General features: G+C 39.0%; 2 protein-coding genes across 2 annotated transcripts; both read right to left on the reverse strand.

Moving 5' to 3' along the window:
- Positions 1 to 1357: 1357 nt before the first annotated feature.
- Positions 1358 to 2308, reverse strand: LOC122782624 (heterogeneous nuclear ribonucleoprotein A0-like). Its single transcript, XM_044047050.1, has one exon. It carries the CDS (start codon positions 2306 to 2308, stop codon positions 1358 to 1360), a length of 951 nt encoding a protein of 316 aa, XP_043902985.1.
- Positions 2309 to 3414: 1106 nt separating this feature from the next.
- mrc1b (mannose receptor, C type 1b) lies at positions 3415 to 20187 on the reverse strand. The gene is made up of 31 exons (XM_044034655.1): positions 20044 to 20187; positions 19433 to 19789; positions 18959 to 19129; positions 18684 to 18839; positions 17917 to 18027; positions 16662 to 16799; positions 16395 to 16571; positions 15894 to 16048; positions 15261 to 15374; positions 15052 to 15167; positions 14804 to 14952; positions 14516 to 14715; positions 13696 to 13811; positions 13427 to 13505; positions 13178 to 13331; positions 12253 to 12291; positions 11936 to 12099; positions 11767 to 11828; positions 10838 to 10938; positions 10590 to 10732; positions 10372 to 10477; positions 9679 to 9806; positions 9441 to 9485; positions 9244 to 9346; positions 8918 to 9150; positions 5863 to 6028; positions 5508 to 5669; positions 5213 to 5329; positions 4481 to 4636; positions 4087 to 4116; positions 3415 to 3988 (listed from the first exon to the last, which is right to left on the reverse strand). The coding sequence occupies exons 1-31, from the start codon at positions 20108 to 20110 to the stop codon at positions 3735 to 3737; spliced, it is 4269 nt and encodes a 1422-aa protein (XP_043890590.1). The 5' UTR covers positions 20111 to 20187; the 3' UTR covers positions 3415 to 3734.
- Between the last annotated feature and the right edge of the window lie 226 nt (positions 20188 to 20413).

A 20413-nucleotide genomic window follows, 5' to 3' on the forward strand; every position in this document is an offset into this window, starting at 1 on the left:
TACTTTTCTTCTCCTTCTCTATTTTCAGCAGTTGGCAATTGCATATATGGAGGACTTACAAAGTCATATCAAAGGAATGTGAGGTATCAAACTGAGATGAAAGCAGTGTTCCACATGTGTACGAACTTCAAACTGTGGAGGGCAGATTTACAAAGAAGTATTGGGGCATAGAGATGAGTGATTTTGGACTTCAGGCAGTGCACCTCTTGGTGTGAAGCCTGTCAGAATTATTGGAGGAAGACAACTGTGATTGGGAACTTTGAACTGTAGGGGGCAGCATTACACCTTTCAGTCTACGGCCTGCCTGATATGATTGGAATTAGAAGACAAGCATGAAGAAGTCACTTCTGAATCTTTGGAATCAGAACCCAGGCGAAGAAGGCAGTGATGCAACATTATGGATTATGGATGCAAAGAGCTGTTGAAGACCAACCATGGGAAGAGGATTGAGAAAAGCTGACTGTCTGCTTGTGGCAGCAGGCAGGAGCTTGATAACAGGGGCCTCATGGACAAAAGAGTGCACAGCTTTCTGACTAAAAGATGGTGTACTCCTAAGAGGTGAAACCATGTGCACACCTGTGCACCTTTACTCTCGATAGCAAATACATAATTTACTCAAACATTGCAGCTGAATTTGATCCAATTGTGCAGATTATTCTTACATGCAGCCATTATGGGCATCCCATGTACAAGAGGAAAGAAATTGGGCTCGTAACTGGAAGGTTGCTGGTTCAATCCCGGGTGGGCTGGGGTGCCCCTGAGTCCAGCACGCAATACCCTGTTGCTTCACAAGCACAGATTAGTGCTGCCCACTGCTTGTGTGTGTTCACTACAGGTGTGTAGTAAGGACGGGTTCAATGCAGAGGACAAGGTCACTATCAATAATTGGTGTGTGGGTGTGTGTGAAAAATGACTCATTCTAATTCTACACAGAGCACAGTTCCTGCCAGACTGTGATGTGGCAACTGTTTTTGAGCCTGTGAATCATGATAAAATGTCAGAAAATACATTCCCATAATTAGTCATTATCCGTTTCCAGGCATGTCACATCACCATGTTACATAGAGAAAATTAGCCCTGTGTGTGAAATTAGTTTTTATTGCAGACTTACAGGAAAGAGCCAAACCATCACAGAAGATTTACAGAAAGGTTAAATCTTTATCAGTGTCTTCATAATTGTTTTTGGACAGATACCCAAAACTGGTATGTTTAATGCATATGGGTTTTTTAAAGCCAGGTTTAACATTCTTTTTACAGTGTCAGATCAATTGTTTAACATTTTAAGTACAAGCAATGAACAGATTATCTCTACCAGATTTAGATTTCACAAATCTAAGATTTGAAATTCAAATCCTGGTTAGAAGTAATGTGGTGTGTAATGGGTGCTCAATTTTCCATGGAGTATCCTATTTTCATAGCTGCTACCATAACCTTCCAACGGGTAGCCAACGCCGCCGCCTCTGCTATAGGGGGCAGAACTTTCCTGAGGGCCAAAGGATGTATAACCAGATGCATGCTGGCCATAGCCACTTCCAAACTCATAGCCGTTTCTACCACCATAGCCACTTTCCTGGTCTCCATAACCTCCAACATATCCAGGGTATCCTCTATAGCTGCTGCCAAAGTTGTAGTCGCCACCATTTCTGTAGTTTCCATTCCTGTTTCCATAGTGATAGTTTGCACCATAGTCCTTGGCGCTGTTGCCATTTCGATTTACCCTCATGCCTCTACCTGTCTGTCTGCCCGTTGCTATGCTGCCTCTGCTGGTGTCCTGCATCAAATACTTGGTCATGGCTTTCTTCACCTCAACTGTGTGTCCATTGATATTGTGGAACTTCTCTGCGATCACCTTCTTGGTTGCGTTGTGTTCAACAAAGAAGATGAAGCCAAACCCTCGTTTCTTTCCTGTATCCTTATCTGAGATTACTACAGCCTTCTCAATATCACCATACGGCCTGAAATGGTTAATCAGATGTTCCTCCTCAATGTCATCTTTCAGACCACCAACAAAGACTTTCTTCATGTTTTTGAGGGCCTCTGGTTTGTTGGCGTCCTCTCTTAAGATGGCCTGCTTCACTTCAACTATGTGGCCATCGATAGTGTGCAGCCCAGCTTTAACTGCTGTGTCAGCCTCCTCCAGTGTGGTGAAGGTTACAAAGCCAAAACAACGGGACCGCTGCAGCTGCTTATTCACGATGACAGTGCAGTCAATGAGCTTACCATACTGCTCGAAATGCTTTCGCAGATCATTGCTGTCAGTATTCACATTCAGTCCACCAACAAAAAGTTTACAATACTGGGAACTCATTATTTAACATTGGTGATCTGTTACTCAGTACACAAACTTGGACATCAGTTAGTCTCAAAATGGTGGCTGTTGGCATCCAAATAGCTATCCTCTTCTTCCTTTTGTCTTGGTATTGTTGTCTGTCAGTTGCATATAAGGTCATGTCAAAGGACCCAAGATCAGAGCACATTCTCAGTGAACCAACATTTCAACATTTTGAGGAACAGGACTTTGAAGAAGCAGGTCTTTGAAATGTGTTGAGTGATTTTGCTCCTTTGATGTTAAAACTGCACAACAGATTTTGGATTTTTGACTTGTGTTGACGAACTTTGAACTTGGATCAGAAACAGTTTTTACTGTATAGGGCATCGTCGCACCTCTCAGTGTACAGCCCACAGGAAATTATGGGTGAAGAAGGTGGCATCGGCACATGACATGCTCATCTTATGCTTAAAATAAAAACCATAAACGTCTTAACGAGTTACATATTGTATATTTGTACAGTGCTTGTTGGTCGTAAATCAAAACATCATAAGAGTCAGTGATTTCAGGATAATGAGTTTCAATGTAACTCATTGATTGAATCACTACCTCTGCTTTCTACCCTGAAAGGCCTCATTTTACACTGTTTGACACTGTTCTTTTCCGCTATGTGTCCGACTCGCCTCAGCACGGCACGCATGGCACAATTAAGGTTGCATCTTCACTACAAAAAAGTACCTACTCAGCATGGGTGGAGTCATCACTGCACAGCGGTGACTTTGTTTTACACACAAGCAACGCGACACACAAAAACGAGTGATTAGTGACTTGTAATAAAATAATAATAAAATCACGCGAATCAGTTAATTAAAATGTCACTAAATACGCCAACATTTTTTAGACAAAGATTTTAGACATTTCCTTGGTAATTGTTGTAGATTAACCTACGATTGTTAAGTATTTTTAAATTTTAAGAAATTCTTGAGTCATCGGTGTTGAGTAAATCATATCTTTACTGCATGCATGGATTTACACGCCATTTGCATACGTGTCACTGAACACTCCTGGATTTCAGTTGTATACATTATATACACATGACTTGATGTAGATGACCTAAGTGGTTTGTCAGTAAAAAAAAAAAACTCTTGTTAATCAAAAGTCAATTTAATGTTCATTAACACAGACTGACAGATTTCTTGCACAAGTTCTTCAAGTACAATTTTATACATTCAATCACAAAAAAAGAAAAAAAAAATCACTGAGACATCCTAGAGCCTAAATTCTGTTCCACGAGGTCAGACACCACTGAAACCCACATTTAGTAACATATCGTTAAATAACTGAAAACAGACTGTATTTAGTTAAAAACAAAAAAAAGCAAAAAAATATAAATGAAGCATCAAAGTTTAATACATCAATTTGGGATGCAGTATATATAGTGTAGGTCCCACTATATTCTGCTACTTCATACAGCACAGAGCACAACAGGCTCAGAGTTTGCTTCCTCTGCATTCTCTATCAGCTTATTGGTGTCCACCACATCTGGCTGAGATCGCTCACGATCAAAGTAGAGTGGATTGTCAAAGGTTGGTAAGATCCGAGGGGACTTCTTGTAGACAAAGAATCCAATGGCTATCAGCGAAGAAGTGACAGCAATGACCAGCACAACGATCAAACTCGTGCGGACTCGACTGCTAGGATGCTGACCTTCGTGAGGCTCTGCAAAATAAACAAAGGAGATCGGTCCGAACACTTAAAAAAAAATTAACATACATATATATATATATATATACATACAGTGCTATATTTCCACTTACCAGTTTTTGTATCTGATTCTCTGTGTGACACTAATGAGGAAAGAAAGAAGAATGATCAGATAACTCGTCTCTTTATTTCTAACTTTGTATCTAAACCTTGTCACCTACAACACGTTAATTCTCACTTACATTTCATAAGAAATGCAACTTATGTTACTTATTTGTGTCATATCAACTTGATAGTGTTTGGCTGACATGAGGAAATGATTGCGATGTTTTTGGTGATATGTCAAAAACAATCTTCATCTGGAAAAACCTAATAGTGAATGCAATTTAGTTAGTATAGAAACGCAACTTTTAAGAGACCGGGTTGCTGCATCCATCCAGGACAGTCTATGTGTGTGTACGTATAAAACATCTTATTTTAAAACATACAAGAGAATGATTACATTACCTTTAGGAGTTTTGCAGACGTATGGGCTCTCAGTCCATCTGTTACTCGATATCCAGTGCCCATCAAAAGTTGAAATCCTTCCAAAGTCATAGTCATGATTATCTTCAGACCAGTTTGTGTAGTCCAGAACTGTTTTGTCCAACCACTTCCATGTCCCTAGAGCCAGACCAAAATTGTATGTTACCATTTTCATGCAGATCATTTGGAAAAAATTACTTTGTGCTACAGTTCAGTTCACTCTTGGCAGCAAGAAAAATAAAATCTAATTGACTAGATTAGAGTCATGGTTTGAATTACACGGGAGAAAAAATGAACCTAATATATCAATATGTCTTTATTCACTCATGTTTACTAGCGGTGCCACCTGGAAGTAGGACTCCCCTAAATGTTTTGATGTAATTTGATCACCGACTAGTGTTCACACTCCATGCCACACGTGTTCCCTGCAAAAAGATCTGATGAGAGAAAGTGGAAGCTACAACTACGTGAAAACCCTACTTAGATTATAATTATCAGGTGAAGAGCAGATTTTCTCTCTCTTTCTATCCATCTGAGTAAACAAAAATCACATTACATTACATGTCATTTAGCAGATGCTTTTATCCAAAGCGACTTACAATAAGTGCATTTAAACATTAGGGTACATGACCTTTCATAGTCATAAACAAATTGGCGGTGTGAGAAGGTGTGCGACCGAGATGCAGCAGTCATGCCACGCAGCAGTGACAATACCTTTATGAGTTTTATACAGGCCGATCCAGAACGAGCTGTAGCTATCTGCAAATACTTCCAAACTGCTTTTGAGGAACTGTTGCTCCGAAGGATCTTCAATGCTAACCAGGGATCCACCTTCACAACAACAACAAGAAAAACGCTGGTTGTAACATTTACCAAACACATTGAGTTGAGTCTGTTTCACTTGTATTTACTGACAACAACAGCAACTACAGAGCCACACAGTCAGTCTTCATTTGATCTAAAATGAGAGAGTCAGGCTTCCTCTGAATGAATTGTCTCAAACTCTTACCGTGTCTTACACAGCTGCTCGCTGCATGTGGCCATTCAGTTTCTTCTGTTACAAACAAGTAACAATTACTCTTATATGGCAGCCAGGTAATAGTCTGGAACCATGTATTTGTCTCTTCAGGGCAAACTCCTGGAAAGCTGGTTGACTCTGTTGGTGGTACATCTGCGGGTGAAAGACATAATGATGGTCATATCAACTAATTACATGTTATTACATTCATAACAGTCATGGGTAAGGGATAGATGGACAAGATGACATTAAGAAGTAACATTCAGCATAAACAGTATAATGACTTAATCCTAGAGTTACTGAAGGACTGTTTTCATTTATTTACATGACCTGTCCACAGCCATACCTGTGGACTGCATACAAGCACTTTTCAAGGTTTGATTGCAGAAAGCAGTTCTCCAACTTCCATCTACATCCATGTACACGCAAGGTCGGTCGCTGCTTGGCTCATTATCAGCCCACGAGGTAAGGCTGAGGGACCAGCCGTCAATATACCTAAAATAATTGTTGGTCTGAAAGCAGAATTTGATCAAATTATTCATCATGCTTCCATAATTCATTTTTGTACAGTTTTTCACTTCAATATCAATAGATTCACAGACATAGTAATTAGTGTACAATTTTATATGCAATTAAAAAGAACGAGGAATTCGACAACGTGACCTTGGGGAAAAGACTGCAGTCACTTCAATCGGAAAGTGAAATATAAATATATGAAGCTGCAGCTGCTGATAAATATTAGGAATATGTTAGTTTGGCTTCTCTGTGTCACAGAATCTGCCTTCTATCTTGCAGAGCCAGCTCTAGGCATAGACCATATAGGCGGTCGCCTAGGGCGCCATCTACTGGAGGGGCACCAGACAACCCAATCTTAGACAAGAGAGTTAAAAAAGCATGTACCAGTGACTCAAGCATGGACTAGAATAGCCAATGGCAGATACCCACATGCACTGGTTTCCACCCAAAGAAAGTGGTTAAGTTACTCTTTAAAACACACATAATACATACACGTAACCTGGTCTAAAATAACATTAGGTTGTAAATAAGTTGATCTTTTCAATTAATAAATAAATAATAAATAAATAGTTTTCATAAAAAAAGGTTCATTTGATTGTAATTTATAATATTATGTGTAACTGTTTCTGTTCGTTGTGTCATTTAGTCCTGTAAAGCTTGTCAATTGGTTGCCTGCTCAGTTGTCATCGAACTGTTGTCCAATCGTGAGATACCGGGGTGGGACATGCAGTTAGACCAACGCCAGAGACTGAGAGAACGTAGGAAAAGACGACATGGTAATGCCAGAGTATTGTCCTCCTGCCAGGATAGATGCAGAGTTCATGGACATACAAAAGGTAAATGTTTATGTTGTGGTAATCACGGGCTGTGTTACTGCTAATAATGTTGCACTGTGAATGCTAATTAGCGATTAGCTCGCACTAGCTTGCTAACGGCTGTAGTAGCCTCACGTTACTTGTTGTGTGTTACTGTTGTTTGCTATGTGAACTCAGAATGAACTCATGGAAGCGTATAGAGACTTGTCCATATGAATACACTTATTGGACCGTGTTTGCCCTCAGAGCTGTGAGCGGCAGGTATTGGCTGTGAGTGAGAAGCCACGCAGGTCAAGGCCGCGGTCACGGGTCTTCTCTTTTCCCTCTTCATCATTATCATCATCCATCCATAACCTTCTCATCCCCCTCCCATCATCTTCACACACATCACATGCTAACTGAGGACGGACAGTGTGAGTACAAAACCAACTGCACATTTATTTATCTTTATTTTGCTTATCTAAGTACGACAAAAACATTTTTCACAGACTTCGAGAATAAAGTCATACATTTATGAGAATAAAGTCGTAAATTTACGAGAATAAAGATAAAAATATTCTAACCTGTTGTTTTAGAAGAGGAGAGTTGTTAAAATGAGGGCTGTGGAGCATTTCGTGGACGTGTATTTTAGAATAGGTTTCATAAACAAGGAGATACTTAATCTTTTGGCAGTAGTAGTGTCAGGTATCAGTATCAAGTATCAGGACTATGGAAAGTAAGTCACTGCTTTTGTAGAGGGGGAAATAGCTTTAACCGGTCCACTGCAGGGTTATCGGTGGATGCATCAGCGGCCGTTCAGAGGGGTTTTGTGGTTTCTCAAGAAATAATCCAACTGATAATTTATGAATGAATGAATGAATTCATTCATCAATGAATGAATTAACATTTTTTCCTGAATGTGGCCCTAACACGCCGTTGTATCTAAGCCAAGGGTGCCAAAACTTTCTTTTAATGAGGGCCAGATTTGATAATGTGAAGATGTCCAGGGGCCAATCTCACCTCAGACCTTTTTTAACAATAACTTAACACATGCACTGTTTAATTAAAATTATCGTTTTTAAATGGCAATGTAACCACATCTGGGCCACGCAGGAGTGAAAAACAAAAGGACTGTGGACATGCCTGGTCTAAACGAAGCGGTCACTGAGTTTCTGACCTCATGGGCTGCACTGTTTTATAGTTTAAGTATAGACTATACTTAAACTAAAAACAGTGTAAAAACACACTATACTGCATAGTGTGAACATAGTCATTTATTTGAACATTGGACTGTTTGTTTGTTCTAAGGTATTGTGAATGTTACTGAAAGATCTGTGAATGTTCTGAAACCTTTGTAAGTGGGTTTATTGCCTTTAACAAGTGATCGTTTTGGTTTATGTGTAATACTCATAAACTGATTTATTTTATCAGTATTTTATCTATATTTTATTTTTAAAGTACTGTGAGTGATAATTAAAATTCATTATAAATATTGATTGGGTTTAGAATAACTCTTACTATTATTTCAGGTTTAAAGTATATTGAGTGAACCAAAGAAAGGGACCAGCCCACATTAAGCCATTTAAATTCATAATTCTTAGCAGGATTCATCATATTTTATTTCATGTTCTACCAAGTGGAGGCACCAAACAATTCATTTACTAACCTTTTTTCTGAGGTTACAGTTATTATCTTAAGTTGATATGGCACCACAAAACTTAAAAAGTGAAAAAAAGGTCAACATTTTGGAGGGAGAACAAATGTTCAGTCAAAGTGGGTGAAATGAATTTAAAATCATATCACAATATTCCATAATTATGTCGCACTAATAGTTTTTATTGAGATATTTCATTGAATTTCAATGTAATAGTAATACTAATACACTGATTTATTTTATCAGTATTTTATCTATATTTTATTTTTAAAGTACTGTGAGTGTATGCGATATGGAACAGTAAATGTATTTGTGATGCAAAAATAGTGTCCTATGGGCCATGAGTTTGAGACCTCTGTTTCAATCATGCAATGTAATTATCATTTTCTAAGTTTTATGGAACAGTGTTGCAATTTCAGACGGTTGCATCCATGTACCTCTTTCTTGTTCAGTCCGATCCACAGTGGAGCGTTTAGATCTTTAGCCAGCAGCTCAATGTAGGAATGTGTCCATTCATTTCGCAGGCTAGCCAGTTTAGCTGAATCACCTTCACAGTGTTTCTTGGCTTCTTCCCAGTTCAGAGCTTGAGTCACAGCCTTGATGCTGTCATTTCCTAGACTTACATAGATGCTTGGAACTACTGGTTCTGGTGGAGCTGGAATACTTGGGTCTGTAGAGAGCAAGACAAAGACGTTGGAGCTTTAATTTAAGACACACTACCAGATATTTTTTAGCTTATTTTTGAAACATGACAAAGCCTCACCAAGATTTCTGGTGCAGACAAATCCGTTGGTGTCATTGCAAGACTTTGTCATCCATTTGCCGACACCAATGGCAGGATGGCTGTTCATCACAACACAGTCTTCCTGGTTTAATACAGATGAGTGGTTTGGGTTTCAAAATCTATTCGCAGCACAATTTCAGACAAAAAAACAGCTTTGTCATTCACTGAAAATTTACCTCATTCCACCTTTGATAAAATGATCCCTGATGACGACGATTCTTCTAAGGAAGAGAACAAATGAAATCAAATACGTTGCATGCTGTAGATAATTGCCTATGTAGGCTGTTATAACATAGAAAACCCATGTAAGCATTTTAAAATTCCCAGTTTCACAGCCGTGTCAAGTAAACGACAGAAGGTCACAGAATGTACTTGTAATCTATACTACATGACATGTTGCATGATTGTACTTACAGAATTTCCCCAGTTGGTGTATCGCCTTGACTTTCCATCAACCCAGTAAAATCCCACTTGTTTTACACTATTCAAGCCAATCCACAGGTCTGTACTTGCTGCTTCTACCATTTTGGTGATGAGGTATGCTGTAAAGAGAAGTCATAGTCAAGTTTCTAATTTTCTTAAAATTCAATAGGAAATGACTATATTCTTGAATTCAGACCTACAGTACGTGACATAAAAGCAAATGCACAAATCCTGAAATCCTGGCCACATACAACACTGCATATGTCATCTTGATCGCTTGGTCACACCTCTTGTTGATTACTAGATTAATCAACTATTTTGATAATCGATTAATTGGTTTGAAGCTTCTTTCATGATTTAAACAAGATTTCGGATTGTTTAAGCTTCTTCAATGTGAATATTTTGTTAATTTCTTTGCTCTGGATAACAAATAAATCATTAAAAGTCAGTCATTTTGTGTTTGTGGACAAAACAAGACATTTGAGAACATCATCATGTCCAGGTCTGACGAACACCGATCAACATTTTTTAAGGTTTTCTGATATTTTATGGACCAAACGATTCATCCAAAATAATCGACAGATTAATCGATTATGAAAATAATCGTTAGTTGCAGCTCTAGTTTCTAATTTTCAGATATTAATGTTGAACTAATGATAAAAACACATCAAAAACAGACCAAACCTTGCACACGTCTTGTGGGAATAGAGACTAAATTTCCTCCTATGTTAATGCACTGTTTCCTCGCTTCCTCCCAGGTGATCTTGCGGCCACTGTTGACACTATAACACTGTAGATATGAAATGACAAAGATTTTAAGCTTCCATCTAATGTGACTCAATTGTCTGTGTACTTCTAACTGTTAAATCTTGCAGGTTTATAAAATGAGGGCGATTTCTCACCTTTGAATCAAATTTGTTCCATTTGTTTGGGCAGCCACCTTTAGGTGAAACTGTGGGGGGTGCAGTGCTGTTGACAGGCGATGAGAGTCCTCGTTTACAAATGGACTTGAACTCTTTGCCACAGTTACAAGTTTCCCAGAAGCCTGTGAGATTCAGTGAGATGCATGTCATCAGCCTTATTTTACATGTGTCAACCATTTTTATATGTTTTTCCTTGGAGTGGCATATCTGTCATTTAGATTACTCACCCATGTAATAAGACATAGTCACACAGTTATGATCAAAGGCAGTTGAATCAGGTTGATCTTCGTTCCATCTTTGCACTGACACTGATGTCCCATCCATCCACCTTAAAGCATAAACATTTAATATGAATTACACATTAGCATTGAAAATACTGGGCTTCGTTTTGTGCATTACTTGCTGAGCTGTTGGCATAAATGTACTAAGTATTTGCATATCATATGTAGTTAGAGTAGGGGACAGGTTGAAGGTGGAGGTCTCCAAGAGTTTGACAAAATACCTGTGTGTGTGAAATGACAGTGAGACAGGTGGTAGGTGAAGATGCAAGGAGTAGAGGTAGATTAAGTGGATGAGTTTAAATACATGGTTAACCCCAGGTATTTAAACTCATCCATTGTCTAAAAGACGAGGTGGAGCTGTAGGTGGCAGAGCTGAAGATCTACGTTGGGAGTGACCAGGATGGACACACAGGACAGTTGGTATAACAGAAAAGGACGTGAGAAACAGGACAAGATTGAGACAGATGATCCGCTGTGGCGATCCATAAAGGTAGAAGCCAAAAGCAGCAGTAGAAGAATGTGAAATGTTGGTTTATTGCAGTGATTCTCATGGTTTTTATACCAAGTACCACCTGAGAAAGCATGCATACCTCTGGTGGTACACGCAGCACAGTATTAGAACCAGGGGTTAAGGCTGTGAATTAATTAATTAATGGTGTAAAGTAGCATATTGTCTATCAAGTCAATCACTTTTCATTTGTAATAAATTACATGATTGTAAATTTTGTTGCTGACATCATAGATGAGACTGAAAAATATATTTAAGTATTTACCCCATACCAACTTTGTGGTAAATCCCACATTTGTGATCTGGCACATTTAAATAAACCAAATGTAAATTGTAACTATCAAATAAACAGAGTATTGATACTTACCAAAATGACCCATCGAGGTCCACTGATAAACCTAAAAAATATCTGCCGTAGGATCTGGAAATCTGTACAAACATACACATACCAGCTTTAACATCTGTATTTGTTAGTTGTTATTAAAGCTTCGGACAAATTTTAGCATGATTTTCACCAAACAAAGAGTATACATTACCTGTTTCCATATGAAGGTGTTTTCTTCTTTGGTGCTGATAGACACCAGGTCGCCATGCTTCTTTTTACAGAAGTGACGAGCATCCTCCATGGACATTGAGTCCGAGTTAATAAAATACTGATTGCCTTTCCACACAAGCCAACCATCTGAAGTGGTATTGAAGTCTGCAAAATGATTTATGATTGGCCATTTGAGAAAGCCCTTTTGAACACTAAAGTGTAAGACCCTCATATTTAGATCACAGTCATCTCAGCTGCAGGATATGTGAAGTTACTACTCAGAGCTGTTGAAAAGTGTAGTATTCGAGGTCAACTTACCAGGTAGAGTGTCATTTGGAGGAGGTTTTGGGGTCACTCCTGCAAGAATAAAGCACACAAAGTCATCACGTCAAGCATTTTGCTTGTGGATAATGACAACCATATGTATCATAACACACATGGTGTGAGTTCATTCATTCATTCATTCATTCATTCATTTATCAGGAATGTGGGGTACACCCTGGACAGGTCGCCAGTCCGTTGCAGAGCCAACACAAACAGACAAACAACCATTCACTCTCTCATACTCACCTACAGTCAATTTAGAATAATCAATCCATAAACTAATCCATCATTTTTGCATGGTTTTGGACATGAGACGGAGAGAACACACCCAACCCATTACATCGGTAGAACATGCAAACTCCACACAGAAAGGCCCATTACAATATAAGAGGTCGATGAGAACAGTACATTACACCAATCAAGCTAAATAAATACAAAAGGAATATCCCCGATTTATGTACAACATAGGGGGCACATATGACAGTATTACATTGTGTGTGTGTTTTTTAGGTTTCTTTATGCCAGAAGATCAATTCCAATGTTTTAGAAAAAAGACTAATTGGCCAAGATTTACAGTTTGGGTCAGGCCAATGTTGATGGCCTTTCCTTAGGAGTGATATTTACATGAAAGAGAAAGCAGGATATGTGTTTGTAAAAAGTATCAGATCTAACAAATGATGGTGAGGAGGACCAGATAGTAACTGATGTAAACCCGACAAGCTTTATATGATTGCCTTTAATAGTAACTGGCCCTTAAAAATTATACACTATCTGTTTTATGGCTGAGGAGTCAACTTTTTTTTATTATAGTTGTACCACACTTTGGATAAAGAGGCATGTTTAACATGTAAAGCATATCTGCAAGTGTATGGATCTTCAAGTGTATGACTAAGAAAACTATTAATAAACAAAACTGTACCTGCACGTATTTGGCACAGCCAGTCATTGTAACTCTCACAGTGCAAATCGTTCCAGGACCCACTCTCATCCCAGTTGTATATTCTGAATTCAGTGCAAGACTCTACATCATTAAAGTTGTTTGGCTCTCCATCTTGCCAATGCTGGAAGTTCAACTGTAAAAAAAAAACAAAAACCCAGACATAGTAAACAAAAAACCAAGACTGAACCATTTGGAATTACTTGAATAAAAATTTAGAACACAACTAACCGGGGATCCATCACTCCACACATAACCTGTTCCAGTGCTTGCATCAGGAACATGGAGTCCAATCCAGGCTTTTCCATGACTGCGGTACAAATCAATATATAGATAATAATACTTTGGCCAATCTAACCAATTTTTCTTTTTTTAAAAACATTGTGCTCTCATTAGTTTTGCATTTTTTCCTCTAAAGGCATTCACTACTGGATGTTTACTTACTTTAAACATTGGTGATGTTCATCTTTGATATAAAAGTATAATTAACCAATTCATACCGTCCCACTAGTAGCTCAGCAGCACTGTGGATACTGAGCAGATCTCCTCCAATGGCCCTGCAGTAATCCCTGGCCTGATACCATGTCTTCTCATATGAACGAGGCCCTGTGAAAAACTTAGAGAAAGTGTAGGCTGGATTAAAGTCAACAGGATTAGGGATGCAGCAGAGTAGATGCTTTGTTGAAATAATTATGGTTGTGTAATGTCTGCCTTTTAAAGATTTAAAGCTGCAGTGTGTAACTTGTTGTTGATGTTATTATCCTGCATCTGTTTGGTCTTTGTGAACAGAAATGATTTAACATTATTTGTTTGCTGTGTCTTTCATCTGACAACAGGTTCTGTCAAACAATACCAGACAGAGGGAGCGTTTGTGTGTATACAGCGACATTGCAGGGGCGGTTAGAGGCACGAAGCATTGCTGACTGACTGGATTCACTTCTGAAACTTTTAGTGGGCACTTTTTTGTGTTTTCAATCAAACTCCACCCTGTTGCTGTTGCCTCCTTCTGTCTTGACATATATAAAAAAAGAATCACATCCGCAGCTCAGGAATGTCGCAGGGTGACACATGACTTAATGCTGTGTTCCTTTAATAGTGGCTGTTCCCACACAAGCACTTTTGTCATATTTGTTTCGCAGTAAATCAGTCGTAGACATAGTATTGTTTCATTTATATCCATAGACATGTTGTTACACTGTTTGTGTGCACCACATACCGTGTAGAGCTTGTTATCGATTAGTATTGCCAGGGATACAGCTTTAAACTACACTAAACTAAACTACACTCGACTATTAATTTTAGCTGAGGTTGAGTTTCTACCTTAGAGCAGAAATTTCTTCTTCCCACTGGAATCCATCCTTCTGCACACTGTGGGACACTTTGAGTAGGAGGTGGAACGGTTACAATGGCGCCCACTGCCAGGTGTTTGCAGATGTATTTCTCCTGGTTGGTGCAAGGTAGCAGATCCCAGAGTCCAGCAAAGACCCCAGTTATCATGGCAACACAACCCTGTCTGTAACCTGGTGGAAAAATTGTCTCTTGTAAATTGTGATGTTGCTTTTAATCCTTCATATCTATGGGGGGTTTCCTGTTTGTGTTAGTGTGTACCTGGCATCTCAGCGTTCCAGTGAGTAAAGCTCACTGAATCTGTGTTGGTCCACACAAACTCATCAATGTTTTTCTGGTTTGAGAGCCCAAGCCAGAAGTACTTCTCTGGTCTCGACCCCACTAAGCTGACAAGGAATGCGTTGTCCACCCTGGAAATGATAACACAATCCTGTCTCTTATGGGATAGAAACACAGGAAATAAACTGTGTTAAGATAACATGACCTATATAAACAGGAGATGAGCTTACCCATTTGAAACATCGGCCAAGTAAGAGTCTGACTTCTTGCAGTCATCATTGGCTTGATTAAAAGTCTTTGTCTCAGTTCCTACAAAGTAGCAGTAGGAGCCATGTCTTTTCCAACCCTGTTGGGAATTGAACACTTATTATAACTGAGGCATTGTGGAGCAAAATATGGAGAGCCACACACTCTTTTATGACATGGAATCTTCACTCACTGCTTGGCAGCCTATGTCCACATCGATTTCTTGTCCGGTACGCTCAGTGTTGCTCTGCTTCATACAGATAAAACCATGTTTCTCATCACACGAGTGATCTGCCCAGTTCCCGTTCTGAAAGAAGAAAGCAGATGAACATCTATCTACAAGTATTTGTAATTTTACTTGGTGTATATTTGTATAGCATCTATTATCATTAAGTTGCAGCAGCAGCGAGCATTTGGTTATTCGACTGCATTCAATGTGTCTTTAAGTTGTTCTTTTAAGGTTAACATGATCCTGCAGAAATGGTGAGTTTTTACCAGGGTCTTTAAATGCTTCTCAGCAGCTGCTCCTTATAGCTAAACATATTGTGAAGCCTGCATTATTTTCATTAGCACTCATGCAGTTTAGAATATTCAAATATTCAATAGAAATACCCATCCCTAATTTATACAGTATGCTTAAACATCTTCCACTAGTATTTGGATTCGTTTTTCAAATATCTCTTTTCAGCCTCTCCCTGCCTGGGGGTCATCACATCCGACACATGACACTATAATCATAATAAGAATCTGTGGATATTTGTAAGTCAAGATTAAACGACTGGAAGCAAAAGTTTCATGAATCCAGAAATGATCAGATGCTCTTTACCTTGCCCTTGATCAGAACACAGTCCTCTGCGTCAGAGGCCACAGCAGGTTTCCCATACTCCCAGCTGGTGAAGCTGACTGCGGAGAAGTCACTCCAGTCAAACAGCCTCTCTGTTGTCCTGTCATTCAGTCCAATCCAGAGCTCATCAGTGGATGCTGCAGAGATTTCATTGTTGTGAATGCTCTCTACTTTAAGTAATGATCCTAGATATCTCACAGGTTATTATACTTAGATGATTGATACATTTGTGCATATGTTTCTTTTACTGTAGCCATTTTACCGCTTCTCTCCATTTCGTAAGAAGACTTATACTCTCATAAGACTTTGTTAACAGTAATAGTTAAAGGTCACAGAAGGAAATTAATGTTTGGATGACCTTTTGTGCGTTGTTTCTTTTAAGATAATTAAAAAAACAACAGAAAATGTGTTCTCTAATTATTTTACAGAATAATCACACCAACAGAATTATAAGTGGTTGCTAAAGCTGGACTGTCTTCATACCATATCCAAGTTGGGAGATGACAAAACTGTGGTCCTCCACGTTGCGCATGCTCACAAGGTCCCCTCCTCCTTTGCGGCACTCTGTCCGAGCATCAGTCCATGTTTGTAGTGTACGATGAAGGTGGAAGCAATGGCCGTTGTAGGGAATCCATGGGCTTGCACAAAACCCTTGCTCAACTGATAAAGATAAAACAAACTTATCTGTCCATCATTCATCGAGTGTGTCACATTACAGGAACCAGAGGAGTGTGGTATATTTATCTGTACCTTGTGGTGGAGTTGGTGAAGCTCCACTTTTGTAGCAGATGTAGCCAAGTTTCTTTGCACAGGATGAACTTTGCCAGGTTTGCAGGCCGCCAGTGTCGAGAAATGCACAGTTGTGTCCTGGATTAGGAAGTGGGTGTCCTAAAGAGAGCAGTACACATTTTTAAAGTGGGTATCCAAATAGACAGGTTTTCTTGTATCCACCAAGATGTGACATCTGTCTAAACTAGGCCGGTGACACTAGTGTGTGCAGTGCTGACTTTGATGTTGTTTGAATAAGAAATGCAAGGAAAAGGCACAGGTACTGCACTCCACATAATTCAGTGTAATTTATACGTAACTGCCTTGCTGAAAAAGCTAAAATGTAACATTCAATTTGGAAAAATATTGAGCTCTCAAAGTAATAACATTATCACCAACATTAAAATACAGTGGTGTAGATAGGAGCAGGAGAGGAGTTGAGCAGAGTCAGCTACAGACTTTTCACAGGAGGCAGATTTATTGCTATTAAGATAATTTGCTCTCTCATCATTCCCCTCTTCCTCATATATTTAAGGCAATGCTGACTGAAGTATATGGTTAATGGTGACTCTAACTATTATTATTTAATTGTATTATTATTATTATTATTTGTTTCATTTTGTATGCACTCCAGTCAAAATACCTCACCTCCGATCATGTATATAGAGTAGAACAGCATTTCCGACTTTCCCCAAAGTACCACCAGAGGAAGCTCATGTACCACTGGTGGTACATGTACCACAGTTTGAGAGCCATGGAGATGTATATTTTTTTTCAGACTGTTAAGTCTAAAATTTGACTTGCATAACAGCCGTTCCGCTTGCACAATTTTTAAAAAAAGACCCATACAATCACCATAGTCTGCATCACAATTACATAAAACAAAATGTGTTTTACAGTACACTTGACCTGGGATTAATTATTATTCTTCATAAGCAGATAAAATGCACCATGTTTATTAATTCAATGTCTGGAAATAATGCGGACTTGTCCAACTTATCCAAGAGAATAAAGTTAGAAACAAACAGAAACAATGAATTTAAAGATGGAATAGTGCTTCATAGAGCTTGTCACATGAACTATCATTCTTGACGACAGATTACAGGACAACTCTTTTGTATTCGTGCTGCAGTTTTTCTGTAACTATTTCCTAAAACTATTCTTGGAGGCATGTTTGTTGAAGGGAACTAAAGCAGAGCATTTTGTCTTTATTTTTTTTACCAGAATGAAGACTTACCACTGTCCCATCTCAGGTAACGGAAAGGCTTCCCGTTAGTCCACTGCCAGCCATGTTCTGGGTCAAGAACCACCCCAATCCAAAGTTTTTGTCTGGAAGATCCTAGTAGTACTGTGAGTATTCATGGGTTTTTGTGCCGTTGAGAGGGACAAAAAGGGAAGAAGACAGAGTAAATAAATCGTTCCTCTTCTTCACACTCTTTTTTCTTTCTTTTTTTTCCACAAAAAGACAAAAACATTATTTCTTAATTTAAGTGCATCGAGACGCAAGGGAAGCAACCATACAGTTTATATTATCATATTAATCATGTTCCTAGTGCAAATATTAGCTTTCAAAGTATTTATTAAAACAAACTGATCATCAATTGAAGGAGACTGTGATCATACATTTGCTTGTTGCCCACAGTGACTTTTTAAAACAGCAGTTTTACTCAGTGTCAGTGTCTGGATGTCTTTGCATGAATATCTGTTTGATTTAAGGTGATATATGAGTTATTGGACAATAATGTATAATGTATAGTAAGCTAATGAAACATACATTTATGTAATAATAAATACAAGTCTTTTATTAAGCTTACAACCATTGTCTGCAGCAGTGGTTCTCTTTCAAGTATACAAAAAACAGTAGCATACAAAAAAAAGAATAATATTATGTGCTACAGATATGGGTGTCCATAGTTTGATAGTTCTGTAGTTGTGTTTGTAATTACCTGCATATGACATATATCTGTCTCAGTATCAGCAAACAGCCACCGGGTGGCACCTTACCTGAGATGAACGCTTGCTCATTGGGATCAGTGACACTGACCAGCGAGGCCTCCTGCTGTTTGCAGCTGGCCTCAGCCTGTGTCCAGGTCAGAGCTGACATCGTGTTGAGCTGGTAAAATGCTCCTGTTGCCAGGTTCTTTGTCCAGTGTTCTCTGGCTGCTCATTGATGTGGATAAATAAAATCCTTCAGTCAGTCATTAAACATTAAACCATAGAACAAAACTTCAAATTGTGGTTTAATATTCAGTGCTTTACGTTCTAAATACAGTACTCACAATTAGTTGGGCAGTGTCCCCACTGCTCATGTTCATATTTTGTTTCAACTGCGCACCAAAGACGCTTCTGTGAGGAGTCGTAGGTGGTGCAGTCTCCAAACCATCGGTCCTTGTACAGGAAGGGAAACATGCAGATCTTCCCAAATGCATTTCCTTCAAGGGAATAATACTCTAAGAGAGAGAAAAACAGGTTAGTCACATTTAATCTACTTACATTGATCTCTCACAAAGTATTGGTTTGTCATATTTTTTAGGGAGGACATTTTTTAGCCCTGTCTTCATTATTGATTGATTCCAAAAAAGCACAGGCAAATTATGGCTTTAAAATGTATTATGCCTGATTATTTTTCAACTGGACAGTTTTCTATCTCTCTGCAGGGGCTTGTGGCAGCCGAACAGGATCATATGAAGAATTTAAAGATCAATTTAAAGGTAGAGCATGTTCTTTCACCCATAGTTTTCATACTTTCATACCTCTGTGAGTTCTTGTGCAAGCACCGCTGGATGTCCCTGTGATGGTGAGGTGGTTATTTGGCCCGATGGTTTTGGACAGAGCAATCGTTTGATCCTGTTTGACTTCAATATAGAGATCACTGTCTTGGAGGGCGAGCAATGTATTATTCTTGCATTCCCACTTCTGAAGGACAGACTTGTCGTCACAGTCGTACAAGTTCACCTCGCTCCCCACACTTTTGCCCTGTGCCCCCAGACACTTTTTGGTGGTGACTGTAAAAAGGCGGTTGCCGGACGTCCAGCGGATGTCGTGGCAGCGGCTTGACTTTTTCAACAAGCAAAAACCAGTGGCCTTGTTCATGAGTGAGAAGGGAGAATCTGCAAAGAGAAATGCGTTCAGTTGAAATCCACACAGTTACATTTTGTCCAGATCACGTGTTCCTGCTCATCTTTGACAGACTTAGAGTTGCGCTTATGGCGTCCATGAAACAACCGTCAGTACAGTCTGCCACTGTGGTTCTGCCAGTGAAAATTTGCACTTGCAAAAAAAAAAGTTGGTAAGATCTAAAAGAACAACAAAGCACTTTGTAATTTCTGTACATAATGCATAAGTAATTGAATTCATACTGTACCATTTGCCGCTGAACACTGAGACGTTAGGATGACAAGCACAAGGGCTGCTAAAGTTAACCGTAGCATTCTTCTAATAAGTCTCACAGCTGCAGTCACTGTCCGTGAGCAGAGGACTTATGAGCATGATCATGAAAAGGAAGGAATCTTAATAGTACCGACGCTGTCTTTTTTTTTCCGCCTTTTCATTGAGAAAGTGTCATGTTTCAGATTGGCACATTTCAGCATTTTGCTATTGGGGGTGGGAGGGACGTATGGGCAACATACACGGTTTTTTTTTCTTGCACAGATGTCGCACTCCAGAAAAAGTGGCCCCACTGACTTCCTGTCCATAGGATAAGTAAGAGATTCACGTTAACCATGACTCATCAG

The sequence above is a fragment of the Solea senegalensis genome, linkage group LG1 (genome assembly GCF_019176455.1).
Source record: "Solea senegalensis isolate Sse05_10M linkage group LG1, IFAPA_SoseM_1, whole genome shotgun sequence".
NCBI classification, from domain to species: domain Eukaryota; kingdom Metazoa; phylum Chordata; class Actinopteri; order Pleuronectiformes; family Soleidae; genus Solea; species Solea senegalensis.

Excerpts from the sequence above, each read along its gene's own strand:
- LOC122782624 (XM_044047050.1), bottom strand. The coding sequence starts at position 2,308 with ATGAGTTCCCAGTATTGTAAACTTTTTGTTGGTGGACTGAATGTGAAT.
- mrc1b (XM_044034655.1), bottom strand. The coding sequence starts at position 20,110 with ATGCTACGGTTAACTTTAGCAGCCCTTGTGCTTGTCATCCTAACGTCT. Across the intron at positions 12,100-12,252 it reads TCCAAATGACACTCTACCTG|ACTTCAATACCACTTCAGAT; the intron begins GTAAGTTGACCT and ends ATCATTTTGCAG. Across the intron at positions 3,989-4,086 it reads AGAATCAGATACAAAAACTG|AGCCTCACGAAGGTCAGCAT; the intron begins GTAAGTGGAAAT and ends TTTATTTTGCAG.